Genomic DNA, 14094 nt, shown 5'->3' with positions numbered 1-14094 from the left:
ACCTCTAAATATATTCAGCCCCCAGACCAGACCCTCTAAATATATTCAGCCCCCAGACCAGAACCTCTAAATATATTCAGCCCCCCGGACCAGAACCCCTAAATATATTCAGCCCCCCAGACCAGAACCTCTAAATATATTCAGCCCCCAGACCAGAACCTCTAAATATATTCAGCCCTCAGACCAGAAACCCTAAATATATTCAGCCCCCAGACCAGAACCTCTAAATATATTCAGCCCTCAGACCAGAAACCCTAAATATATTCAGCCCCCAGACCAGAACCTCTAAATATATTCAGCCCCCAGACCAGAACCTCTTAATATATTCAGCCCTCAGACCAGAAACCCTAAATATATTCAGCCCTCAGACCAGAACCTCTAAATATATTCAGCCCCCAGACCAGAACCTCTAAATATATTCAGCCCCCAGACTAGAACCTCTAGATATATTCAGCCCCCAGACCAGAACCTCTAAATATATTCAGCCCTCAGACCAGAAACCCTAAATATATTCAGCCCCCAAACCAGAACCTCTAAATATATTCAGCCCTCAGACCAGAAACCCTAAATATATTCAGCCCCCAGACCAGAACCTCTTAATATATTCAGCCCCCAAACCAGAACCTCTAAATATATTCAGCCCTCAGACCAGAAACCCTAAATATATTCAGCCCCCAGACCAGAACCTCTTAATATATTCAGCCCTCAGACCAGAACCTCTAAATATATTCAGCCCCCAGACCAGAACCTCTAAATATATTCAGCCCTCAGACCAGAAGCCCTAATTATATTCAGCCCCCAGACCAGAACCTCTAAATATATTCAGCCCCCAAACCAGAACCTCTAAATATATTCAGCCCTCAGACCAGAAACCCTAAATATATTCAGCCCCCAGACCAGAACCTCTAAATATATTCAGCCCCCAGACCAGACCCTCTAAATATATTCAGCCCCCAGACCAGAACCCCTAAATATATTCAGCCCCCAGACCAGAGCCCCTAAATATATTCAGCCACCCGGACCAGAACCCCTAAATATATTCAGCCCCCCAGACCAGAACCTCTAAATATATTCAGCCCCCAGACCAGAACCTCTAAATATATTCAGCCCTCAGACCAGAACCCGTAAATATATTCAGCCCCCAGACCAGAACCCCTAAATATATTCTGCCCCCCGGACCAGACCCTCTAAATATATTCAGCCCCCAGACCAGAACCTCTAAATATATTGAGCCCCCAGACCAGAACCCCTAAATATATTCAGCCCCCAGACCAGAACCCCTAAATATATTCAACCACCAGACCAGAACCCCTAAATATATTCAGCCCCCTGACCAGAACCTCTAAATATATTCAGCCCCCAGACCAGACCCTCTAAATATATTCAGCCCCCAGACCAGAACCTCTAAATATATTCAGCCCCCCGGACCAGAACCCCTAAATATATTCAGCCCCCCAGACCAGAACCTCTAAATATATTCAGCCCCCAGACCAGAACCTCTAAATATATTCAGCCCTCAGACCAGAAACCCTAAATATATTCAGCCCCCAGACCAGAACCTCTAAATATATTCAGCCCTCAGACCAGAAACCCTAAATATATTCAGCCCCCAAACCAGAACCTCTAAATATATTCAGCCCCCAGACCAGAACCTCTTAATATATTCAGCCCTCAGACCAGAAACCCTAAATATATTCAGCCCTCAGACCAGAACCTCTAAATATATTCAGCCCCCAGACTAGAACCTCTAGATATATTCAGCCCCCAGACCAGAACCTCTAAATATATTCAGCCCTCAGACCAGAAACCCTAAATATATTCAGCCCCCAAACCAGAACCTCTAAATATATTCAGCCCTCAGACCAGAAACCCTAAATATATTCAGCCCCCAGACCAGAAACCCTAAATATATTCAGCCCTCAGACCAGAACCTCTAAATATATTCAGCCCCCAGACCAGAACCTCTAAATATATTCAGCCCCCAAACCAGAACCTCTAAATATATTCAGCCCTCAGACCAGAACCCCTAAATATATTCAGCCCCCCGGACCAGACCCTCTAAATATAGTCAGCCCCCAGACCAGAACCTCTAAATATATTCAGCCCTCAGACCAGAACCCCTAAATATATTCAGCCCCCCGGACCAGACCCTCTAAATATAGTCAGCCCCCAGACCAGAACCTCTAAATATATTCAGACCTCACATATTAGCATCAGACTAAAGAACAGACCCCTAGATTATTTTCAGACCCCAAGCCATACCCTTTTCATACCCTTAACTAGACCCCACAAATATATTTAGATCTCATATATTAGGATCAGACCCCTGAACTAATTTAGGATTTTGGGTACTGACGTCACCCCCGTCCACCGGCTCCAGGGACCGTATACAGGCCAATATCTGCTGGATCAATCCATAACATAGCAGTCAGTCTTTATTACAGACTCCTCTGCTGCTGGGACAACACAAGTGATCTCTGCACCCTCAACAACTGAGCAGGACAGAATAATCCCATCTGTATGGTTCTTGTGCCCCCTGCTGTCCAACTGGTGACATAACAATAGATAAAATTAGTTTACATTCGCCACCTTGTGGCAACACAGTGAACTGCAGGACATTGGACTATAATCGCTTTTTACGTTCTATTATGACATTATTATTATTATTACTATATTACATTATTACGTTACAGCGGCATTTTATAGTTCACTTCTATGAATTAGCTACAAAGTTATTGTCGGTTTATAAACAACCCGGGTGTGAATGGGGCTGTAAACTTTGTTGGATTTTCTGCTGCCTGACACCATTATGATCAGTCAGTAGTCATCCCGTGACTAATCACTGGGTCGCTAATCGCTAATGGCCAAAACCTTATTATAAGCCCTTCAGTCCTTGTAAAATAAATTTATTTCTATTTTTTAGTATTTTTTTCTTTAAGTGTAGCCTGCAGTGTAAAGCATGGAGTTTTTGTAAGCTAGTTACCATAGCTACATTCACAGCCTTAATAATTGTCCCACTATACTTATAGCTGACAGAGGGGAAAGGAGACTGACAGCTATGGATATAGTCATAGCAAGTGCCCTAGTCAGTCATCTTCCCCCTCTCACAGCTAGAAATATAGTCATTGCTGGTTCATTCAGGAGTCTCCTTCCCCCTCTGGCAGCTATGAATTTAGTCATAGCAAGTTCCCTAGTCAGTCTTCTTCCCCCTCATACAGTTATAAACCTAGTCTTTGCTGGTTCATTCATGAGTCTCCTTTCCCCTCTGGCAGCTATGAATTTAGTCATAGCAAGTTCCCTAGTCAGTCTTCTTCCCCCTCTCACAGCTATAAATATAGTCATTGCTGGTTCATTCAGGAGTCTCCTTCCCCCTCTGGCAGCTATGAATATAGTCATAGCAAGTTCCCTAGTCAGAAGGGGAAGGAGGCTCATGAATGAACCAGCGATGACTATATTTATAGCTGTGAGAGTCAGTCATCTTCCCCCTCTCACAGCTAGAAATATAGCCATTGCTGGTTCATTCATGAGTCTCCTTCTCCCTCTGGCAGCTATGAATATAGTCATAGCAAGTTCCCTAGTCAGAGGGGAAAGGAGACTCATGAATGAACCAATGATGACTATATTTATAGCTGTAAGAGGGGGAAGGAAACTAAGGAACTTGCGATGACTATATTCATAGCTGCCGGAGGGGAAAGGAGACAAATTGGGGAAATTGCAATGACTATATTTAAAATTGCCAGAAGGGGAAGGAGAGTGATGAAGGAACTTGCAATGACTATATTTATAGCTGCTAGATGGGGAGAGAGACTGATTAGGGAACTTGCTATAACTATATTCACAGTGAATATAGTCCCCCAATAATTCCCTAGACAGTTTCCTTCCGCCTTTGGCAGCTGTCAATATAGCTCTACCCTTTGTTCCCTAGTCAGTCTCCCTACTCCTCTGGCAGCTGTAAATAAAGCTATCGTAAGTTACCCAGTCAGTCTCATTCCCCTGGCAATTGTAAATATAGTCATTATAAGTTCCATAGTAGACTATTTTTACAGCTGCCAGGGGGGAGGGAGACTGACTAGGTAACTTACTATATTTACAGCTGCCTGAGGAGTAAGGAGACAAACTAGGCAACTTGCTATGACTATATTGAGAACTGCTAGAAGGGAAAGAAGACTAAGAAACTTGAGGTAAGTATATGTACAGCTGCAAGAGGGGAGAGGATACTGATTAGGAAACTTGCTATTACTAAATTTACAGCTGCCAGAGAGGGAAGGACATTGACCAGAGAAGACTGACTGGCTGCTTTGAATAAAGTCATTGCAAGTTCTCCAGTCAGTCTTCTTCCCCCTCTGGCATCTGTAAATATTCTCAAGTTTCCTAGTCAGTTTCCTCCCCCATCTGACAGCTGTAAATATGGCCACTGCACGTTACCTGGTCAGTCTCTTTCCACCTTTGAATAAAGTCATTGCAAGTTCCCCAAAGGAGGAAAGATGGGGGAGGAGACTGACTAGGGAACTTGAGAATATTTACAGCTGCCAGAGGGGGAAGGAGACTGACCAGGGTACGTGCAGTGGCTATATTTACAGCTGCCAGAGGTGGAAGGAGACTATGTATGCTGTATTACACCAAGTCCTGACACTTTTCTAAAAAGAGATTTAGCAAATGGAGAGTGTGCAATGAATTAATACAATGTACACAATAAATCTGTCAAATTTACGGAGGCATGAGCACACAACACTGCAGTGCAGAGAGTTTTGGTTTACAACTCGCATATGAAATACCAGTCTTAATAAACTTACCCCTATTATAACAGACTATAGAATTTCAATGACTATAGTTACAGCTGCCAGAAGGGGAAGGGCACTTACTAAGAAACTTGTGATTACTATATAGACAGCTGCCAAAGTATCCCTAGACCACATATGCTGTAAATAATGTCTGGATTATCAAATATTGTGGATTATTGGATTTTCTTCCCGTTCTTCTTTGCACTCCTTCCATAAGGTCGTCGCACAGCGGTGAAGATGTGGTGGTGATCAAGATTTATTAACTGGGACGTCGCGTCAAGGTCCTGTGATGTCACACGATCTCGAAAGTTGTTCTCGGTTTTGGCTATAAATTAGAATTAAATGTATATCTATTATCACCATAAAAAATAGCTCCCCCTAGTGGCTAAGAAGCTGTAACACCGCCAAAGAATATTCTTCCAGCACTCCAGGTTCAGCAGGCGCCTAGAGGTCGGCGAATCGCGTGTGAAAAAGGCTGCATCGGTGGCCAGTAATATGAGGTGAGGGGCTACGACGTGTTGCTGCTCATAATTTATACCCTTCATTTCAAGACTAGGCCCACAAGGAACATTCCCGGAAAAAAATAACAGGGAATTTACCAGGTACTAAATTTGCAGCTGCCAGAGGGGGAAGGAGATTGATTGGGAGCTTGAGATTGGCATATGAGACAATTGGCATATGAGACTATTTTTACAGCTGCCAAGGAAGAACAAAAGACCATCACAAGTTCCCTAGTCGGTCTCCTTTCTCCCCTGGCAGCTGTCAATATACTCCTCTATTAGTTCCCTAGTCAGTCTCCTCCTTCCTTTGGCAGCTGTCAATATAGTTCCACCATTTGTTCTCTGATCAGTCTCCTGATTCCTCTGGCAGCTGTAAATATAGTTATCGTGTTGCCTAGTCATTCCCATTACCCTGGAAATTGTGAATTTAGTCATTACAAGTTCCATAGTAGACTATTTTTTACAGCTGCCAGGAGGGAAAGGAGACTGACTAGGTAACTTACTATAACTATATTTACAGCTGCCAGAGGAATTAGGAGTCTGATTAGAGAACGAATGGTGGAACTATATTGACAGCTGCCAAAGGAAGGAGGAGACAGACTAGGGAACTAATGGAGGAACTGTTGTGACAGTTGCCATAAGAGGAAGACTACTAGCTAGGGAACTAATGTGGGATTATATTGACAGCTGCCAGAGGTCGAAGGAGACTGACTAGGTAACCAATGGGGAACTAGATTAACAACAGTGAGAGAAAAGATGGACTAGGTAACTTACAATATTTATATTTACAGGTGCCAGAGGGGGAAGAAGATTAACTAGTTAGTTACAATAAATATAATTTACAGCTGCCAGAGGAAGGAAAATGACTAGGGAACTAATGGAGGGATTGTATTGACCGCTGCCATAAGAGGAAGACTACTAGCTATGGAACTAATTTGGAATTATATTAACAGCTTCCAGAGGGGGAAGGAGACTGACAAGGTAACTTACTATAACTATATTTACAGTTGCCCGAGGAGTAAGGAGAATAACTAGGGAACTAATGGAAGAACTGTTGTGACAGCTGCCATAAGAGTAAGATGACCAGCTAGGGAACTAATATGGGATTATACTGCCAGCTGCCAGATGGGGAAGGAGACTATGTAACCAATGGGGAACTGTGTTAATAACAGTGAGAGAAAAGGCTGACTAGGTAATTTACAATACGTATATTTACAGCTGCCAGAGGGGGAAGGAGACTAGGCAATTTACAGCTGCCATAGGAGAATGACCAGGGAAATAATGGAAGAACTGTATTGACAGCTGCCGTAAGAGGAATACGATTAGCTAGGGAACTAATGTGGGATTATATTAATAGCTGCCAGAAGGGGAAGGACATAGATAATACAGAAAAATAGGTCACACGACATGAATGTCTCTCTCGATACATTGCAGTGAATAATAAAGACAGAAGACAGCCTTCCCAATGTGTGCGGGAATATATTGTATGCAACAAAACCATTTTTTTTTTTTCCTTTTTTGCGTTTCATAACAATATTTAACAATGTGTGGGTAACGTCAGAAAATATATAATATCGTAACAGAAAAAAAAAATAGGTAATTACATATAATACAGGGTTTGCACTGAAGCAAAAAGCAGAGCTTAAATCATTCACAGTTTCTGTCCAAAATTGCAGTCGCCTAAAATATATATATATACTGCATATATCGTCGTCCAATCAGAACGCACAAGAGTCCTTTCACAATACTTAGTACAAGTACGTTTCCTTCAATTAGCCAATAAGCGCGCGTTGGGGGGGCAGCCATTTTGTGATGATGCTCCATATATGATAGAGATATTATGAGTGTGTGTGTGTGTGTGTGTGTGTGTGTGTGTGTGTGTGTGTGTGTGTGTGTGTGTGTGTGTGTGTGTGTGTGTGTGTGTGTGTGTGTGTCCCCTAAGGTCACGGTCACCTTTAATATCGAAATTTCAAAATGGCTGACACCGATACGCGCAGTCCATTGGACCGGTTTCACCTTTTCATTTCCCAGATTTTTGTTATTTTTATACATAAAAGTTATAAATTTCTCACACGTGAATTTTTTTTTTATTTTTTTGGCCGCGGTTTTCACGGTAATTCTCACACGTCCTTCTACACTCGACACATAACGTGCGCCATTCGCTCCTCGTCAGGCCGGCTAATACTGTGCGTTAGGGTAAAGGCCACACGTCGCGTCTTTATGTGGCGTTTTGTCCCGATTTTCAGAAAATCTCCACAAAAAAAAATAAAAATAAATCGACATGTTGTTATTGCCGCTGTTTTTTTTCCGCCGGTTAATTTGACCCTATTTCGATTGCGTGGAGATTTTTATTTTTTTTTAGTCAGAAATGCTGGTTGTTAAGGCAGCAACAAGCAATGAATACAGAAATAAAAACATTCTGGTCGAGTCTCTGACCACAGAGGAACTAGTTGCCGTGTTTTTCATAGCAACCAATCAGGGATCACCTTTCATTCTCTAGACAGCAGTGGGGAAATGAAAGCTGGCTTCTGATTTGTTGCTAGGGGAGACAAGGCTGCATCGCCCTGATGAGGCCTAGTCTACAACTGAATCATTTTACTAATCAACTAAAATTAAAGGGGGATTCCAGTGACAGCGGGGGACCCCTACTGATAGCTAGACCTAAGGAAAAAAAAAAAATAATACTACATGCAAGTTCCATATTTTAGTCAAGCGCTGTAACAAACAATCCCCACAGCGGCCATTTTGAATCACTCATTTCGACAAAATGGCTTCCGGATGAATGTATAATAGACAAAACCAAGGGATGTAGAATACAAAACATCCTCCATTTTGTTATAAATATGCAAAAATAAACAAAAATGTGGTAAAAAAATACCAATACAAAAAGTGTCTGCGTTCTGAATCTATAAAGCTATGGCGCCATTTTAGTGGACCGCGTGGGACGTGAATATTTCTTCGCCGCCCTCCCAGGTTGTCATTAGCTTTTGGGATGCGCTTCAAACCTTTGGCGATATGGCGGGGCGGGGGGCAGGAGTACGCAGATTGTCCGCTATTTGGCGATAGTACACGTGAATGTATAGAACTACATTCTATGGTGAGAAAAACAAATATATATATTTTATTTTAGAAATAACGCTCTGGAGTGTTCCTTTTATCAGTAACAGTCCCGTAATCCGGCATCTGACTGTCCGGAAATTCTGATTCAATAGAGGGACAACCAATCACAAGAGTTCCCTGCCATACTGCTTTGGTTTTTGTCACTTTCAACGGCTGCCTGGTAATCTAGAACACTTTAGGCCTGTTTGAACCAAATTAGATGAACCTACATCGCTGTCGGTTCTCTATCATGTAACATTATAAAAAAAAAAAAAAATGCCCGTAGGAATGTGACCTATTGCCCCCCAGGCACAAAAACATCTTAATATTGACCATATATACCAGATTACAATTTTTTTTTAACCTGAAAACCTTAAAGGGGGCCTCTCACTGGATTTCTAAATTTAAACTCATCACCTCCTCCAATTGCTGCTGTTCCACTGATTCCGGAACAGTTTTTCTTTTTCTTCTGCGACCCTCCGTTCCCAAGTTATGCCCCCAGGTAATAATGATGCAAATTTTCCTTTCAGCTAACTTCTCTGTGGGCGTGGCTGTCAAAACACAGCCACGCCCACAGAGTTCTGATGGAAAAATTTGCATCTTTATTATCGTAGGGCATAACTTTGGAACGGAGGGTCACAGAAGAAAACGAAAAACTGTTCTGGAATCAGTGGAGCAGTGGCAATTAGAGGAGGCACACAATTTTAATTAAAAAATTCCACTGTAATGTCCCCTTTAACACAAAATATTGGGGTTTCATTCATCTTTTTGATTAGCCCTCAGAATTAGAAGCGGTCCTCACAATATGGAATGGTTTGAAAGTGTCGGCTAACCCATAATATGAAAAAAAGCAATTTGGCATCACAAATCTATATGAAGTAGAAGTCCGATAATCTGGCACCCTGGTTCGAGTATGAATGCCAGAGCGTATCAAACGGAATTGTATGGAAAATGGTCCAGAAAATCTGATAGACCCATAGATCATGTTATCGTGCTGTAACTATTATTGTGCCCAACAGGATAATACTGTGAACCAAAAGTTTTTTTTTCCAAAAAGTTTCAACGTGCTTCATCGTAACACTGTTCTGGTTAATGATAGATCAGAAAAAAAAACAAAAAAAGTACAATGAAATACAGGACATACGTAAGAAACACATCAACGTCTTAGCAACGGTATGAGATAGAAAAATTTCTAAACTGGTGGAAAAATAGATATTTATATCACTTTCTATCCTTCCGTGGACATTTCTATTCAAAATAATACTCCAAAAATAGTATTCAATAAGCAAAAAAAGTGTCAACCTCAGGTCAACACGGGCCAGCAAAGTCCTATTGCTCGATACTTGTTGATGGTTTCCATCTGTGGTCTCCTCACGTAGAGTGGCAAAAAAAAGGATGACTCCTTAAGTAAAAGGGAGGAGCCCGAAGCGAAGGAGAGAACTCACAACCCTCCAAGGTAGGAGATTTAGAAATCTAAGAAAAATTCGCAGTTGGTCCATCCGAAAGCAATGTGCAAGTTATACGTAGATGCCCTCGGGGTTGAACCCTGAAGACAAGGCGTTCTGGAGGATCCGTAAGTTGCTTGGAAGCTGTCTTGAAGTCATGGGCCGTTTTAGAGACCGGACTGGAATGCTGGCTCTAAAAAAAAAAAAAGGGCAAAACGAAATGGTTAAAAGAACAATACCTTCTGCCCACTGGCAGTGCTACAAACATTTTAATCAATTTATTTAATGTAAAAGGGTTCTATAGGGAATAAAATGAAACCTCGGGGGCGGGCTTAGCAGAAAAAAAATACAGATATTAAAATAGGCCAAAATCTAGGTCATTTATAGGCCACTATATTATCTATGGTTGTCTGAAAATTGGCCTTACCCAGGTGGTCATAGACTCGGAAAAGTGCACTGTTCACACTGGACAATATGGCGACACGGCAAAAATGTAAAAATAAAATAAAAAAAAAAAAAATACTAAAATCATGGCGATCCAAAGAAAGTTTACCTTTTTCTGGCTGTGGGAACTCAGCTTCGCTGGGCTCAGCGGGCAGCACTGTCACCTTAGTACCAGTCTGCTGGATAAACTGCTGGAGGTTCACTTGTCGGAGTTCTTTGGTCAGTTGTTCGAGTTCCTGTTCTCGCTCCTGGGGGGAGGGGGGGGGGGGAGGACAATCAATTTTAATAAAAAAAAACAACAAAAAAATTGTCCTGAAAGCGGACGCATTTTTGTAAGGTAGAAAAGAGCTCGCCGAGGAGAGGTCATTTCTCTTACCCAAGGTACTATAGCCAGCTCACACAAACTACCTGACTCTGCAGTGGTGGGAGCAAATGGTAGAAAGCTCTCCCATGCTTAAAGAGAATATGGAGTCTGAACTCTATCCTGGAGCATGATTGGAGTCATGTAGGTCTCCACTCTCACTGATCTCTTTTGCAGCCACCTTTAGACTGTGAATTAGGGAGCATATGGAGACACATACCTGTGCACAGGAGCTGCATACATGAACCTTCCCATTCCCTCTCAATTATCTTGGTAACCTGTCAACAGCAGACAACCTGAGCGTAGGCTGTAATGGCGCCATAATTGCTGTCACCACTCACCAATAGCCTCTTTGCCGCTTGCCCCAGTGACCGCTCCACAGCCTTGGTCCCGTTCTCCAGCCGGACACTTTCCTGCCCTTGGATGTCCAGCTCCCCTTTGATCTTCTCGATCTTCCCCCTGACGATCTCCTCGTTGATCTGCGCCTCTTGCATGACCATCTGTAACCGTTCAGCCTCGATGCCGCTCTCGATGCTCTGCATCTGGCTCAGGTGGTCCTTCAGCTGGCCCTCGCACTGGCGCATGCGCTGGGTCAGCTCATCGAGTTGTTCTTGGAGTTGTTTCTCATTTTCCACCTCGATCTGGAACTCGTTCTCCCAGAACTCCTCTTCCCCGATCTCCACGTCGTTCCTTTTGATCTTCTGCTCCCATTTCCCAATTTCGTCCTCCAAGCCGGACTTGTGCTTCTGCTCCAGTACCGCACCTCAGCGTCGCTGGAGTCCAACTGCTTCTCCAGGGTCCGGAGCTTTTCGGACTGTAAGTGGATGAGCTTCTTCAGCTCCTCGCCTGTCGTCTTGTAGTTATTCAGCACTTTTTGCTTAAATTCGGACTCTTTGCCTTTACCGAAAATGTCAATAAGTCCTTTGGCCCCGCCGGTAAAAGTCAACGATTTCCTCTTTGGTTCGCGCGCTCTTTAAGGACTTATCGTTCTGCGGCCTCAGCTTGGCCAGAGGGGGAAGGCTCTGCCGGTAAAGGTTCCTCTCTGGCACATGGGCGATGGTGTCAGATGTAGGACGTTCGCTGAGAGACGGCCCGGTGCGCCTCAGGATGAGCTGCACGTCGCTCGCGTACTGTCCCCACTTGTTCAGGGAGATCACCGGGTTCTCGTGGGGAGCCAAGTGCTCTCCGAGTCTCTCCATTTTTCTATCAAAGTGTATCTCCCAGTGCGACCTACCAAATAAAAGGAGGAGAGGGTTAATTTACGAACCTAACGGTATATGGTTTGGTTAGAAGCCCCATAGAGTCAATGTACAGGCTTTGTAGAAAGTATCCGAGGAGAGAAACAGTGCGGTACAGCAACCGGCAGTTCACTCTGCCCCATCAAGTCTGGTCGGCTCTTCTTGGAGACTTTCTATGAAGCCTATAAATCGGTCAGCTCTCCAAGGATCAGAACCGTTACTGATCGCCGCTCTAGTCCCAGAGCACTCTGCCCCATCTGATCGTCTCAGATCCTCCGAGAGCAGGTCGATGTTAGGCTCAAAGAAAAGTCTTAAGAGGGGAGCTGAGCGGGAACCGTTTGACGCAGCAATCGGCTGATCGCTTAGGTTCCTTTGTTTTACCGACGTGTCTCAACATCCCGTCCCTCAGCACCGAAAAAAAAAGTTTAAAAGTTGCCCAAAATGTGTCAGTAAAATGTCAGAGGAGGTCCAGGTGTCAAGACCCCCACAGATCACTAAAACAAAGGGGTCGAAACTGATCAGTCGATTGCTGCGCTCAGTCGTTTCTGACCTGCTCTCTCGGAGGCTTTTCATGAACCCCATACATCAACCTGCTCACAGAGGGCAGCCGATCAGGGGCCGGGCAGCCGATCAGGGGCCGAGCACCCGGCTACTTTCTTCTGCCCCTTCTTTATAGTGATCGCGGGGGGGTGGGGGGTGGAGAGGTCTCCACACCTGAACACACACTGATGTCTCGATGACATGTCAAATTATTATTTTTTTTTCAATGAATGGTGCCTTCTACATTTTCACACTCATTGAATATGATCCCCGTGTTTACACCCAGGAATTTTATAATTCTGATGGTTTCTCCTGGAAGCCGTCAATAATGTAGCTCCAACATTTTATATTTATGAAGGTTTCACCCCCCCGAAACCGTGGGGATCGGCAGTGGTCGCACACTTATCTATCCTGTGGTAGTGGGACAACCCCTTTAAATTTGAAGACAGAGGTGGAGAATTATTACTTCTGGACCCTCCCTTTTATAATTCTGATGGCTTCCACCTGAAAAAGTCAGCAGTTTAGCTCCTCCCTTTTAGAATTCTGATGGTTTCCACCTGAAAAAGTCAGCAGTTTAGCTCCTCCCTTTTAGAATTCTGATGGTTTCCCCTGGAAACAGCAGCGTAGCTCCTCCCTTTTAGAATTCTGATGGTTTCCTCGGGAAACAGCAGTGTTGGGCTTCCCGTGGACACTGTCAATACTAGAGGAAAGGGTGTAATCCCCAAAGGACCCCCGTTAAAGGTGGCTTCTGACTGTCAGGCCATGCTGGAAATTGTAGTGCTGCAACAGCGGGAGAGCCGGAAGCTGGAGTTCACTGATGCAGAATATATGACTCCCAGAGCGATGGATGAAACGAAACGACACCAGCAGGTGGCGCTGCGGGAGTGCAGTACATGCCGTGGTCTCGTGAGACAAATAGACCTGGAGCTATTGATCGATAATTTAATTTCTGTGCCTAAATCAGCAGCCTGTATAACCGGATGGCAATTTTGTGACGTAACTGCACCGTGAGATCAAACCCGTGCGAAAATTTAGCAATTTTTTTTTTTTTTTATATAAATAAAAAGCCGTGCGTTTGTGAAAGGGGCCACCAACACTCTCATATTTATCAGCTATCCTGGCTTTGTGGACAAACCCTTTAAAAATTGAAGACAGAGGTGGAGAATTCTACTTTTGGCCCTTTTTCCCCACTTTGGGGGACCATTATAGTGATTATTATTGCCCCCTCTGGCTTAGTTTTGATAGGAAAGTCCTAATCTAAAGGAATTTTCTTTTATGATGTACATTCCCTTTAAGACCTCTCCTGTTTTATCAGTGAAAATTACGCTTCAGCGATTTACAGGATTTTCAGGCCAATTTCTGGGAAAAGCCCCCCGAGATTGTGCAACGTGAGATTCCTCATCGAGGAGGTTTATTAGGTCGGTGGTTAGAAAGAATATTAAAAAGGATAAAAAAAAAAATTATAAATAAAAAATAAAAAATTATTTATATAATAAATAAAAATTATAAAAGCTAAAAAATAATAATAATGAAAATAAATAAAAAAGGATAAAAAAAATAATGAAAATAAAAAAGGATAAAAAATATATAAAAATAATAATGATTTATATAATAAAAAAAATAAAAATAGTAATAAAATAAAAAATAAAAAACATTTAATATAATAAAAAAAATTATGAAAAGCTA

The 14094-nt window shown here is 43.0% G+C and overlaps 1 protein-coding gene across 1 annotated transcript in view; it reads right to left on the bottom strand.

The window, feature by feature from the left end:
• Positions 1–8868: 8868 nt before the first annotated feature.
• RASSF8 (Ras association domain family member 8) overlaps positions 8869–14094 on the bottom strand; it is a 35902-nt gene continuing 30676 nt past the window's right edge. The window contains 7 exon segments of the mRNA XM_073650265.1: positions 8869–9998; positions 10001–10018; positions 10379–10517; positions 10972–11381; positions 11384–11600; positions 11602–11813; positions 11816–11860. Of these exon segments, the coding sequence (XP_073506366.1) occupies positions 9898–9998; positions 10001–10018; positions 10379–10517; positions 10972–11381; positions 11384–11600; positions 11602–11813; positions 11816–11860 (1142 nt within the window). The 3' untranslated portion in view covers positions 8869–9897.

Source organism: Phyllobates terribilis, unplaced genomic scaffold (genome assembly GCF_046119375.1).
Source record: "Phyllobates terribilis strain yellow unplaced genomic scaffold, ASM4611937v1 Scaffold_10__3_contigs__length_209671492, whole genome shotgun sequence".
Lineage (NCBI taxonomy): Eukaryota > Metazoa > Chordata > Amphibia > Anura > Dendrobatidae > Phyllobates > Phyllobates terribilis.
Note: the sequence above shows the minus strand (reverse complement) of the source record. Positions and strands in the feature narration are given on the sequence as shown.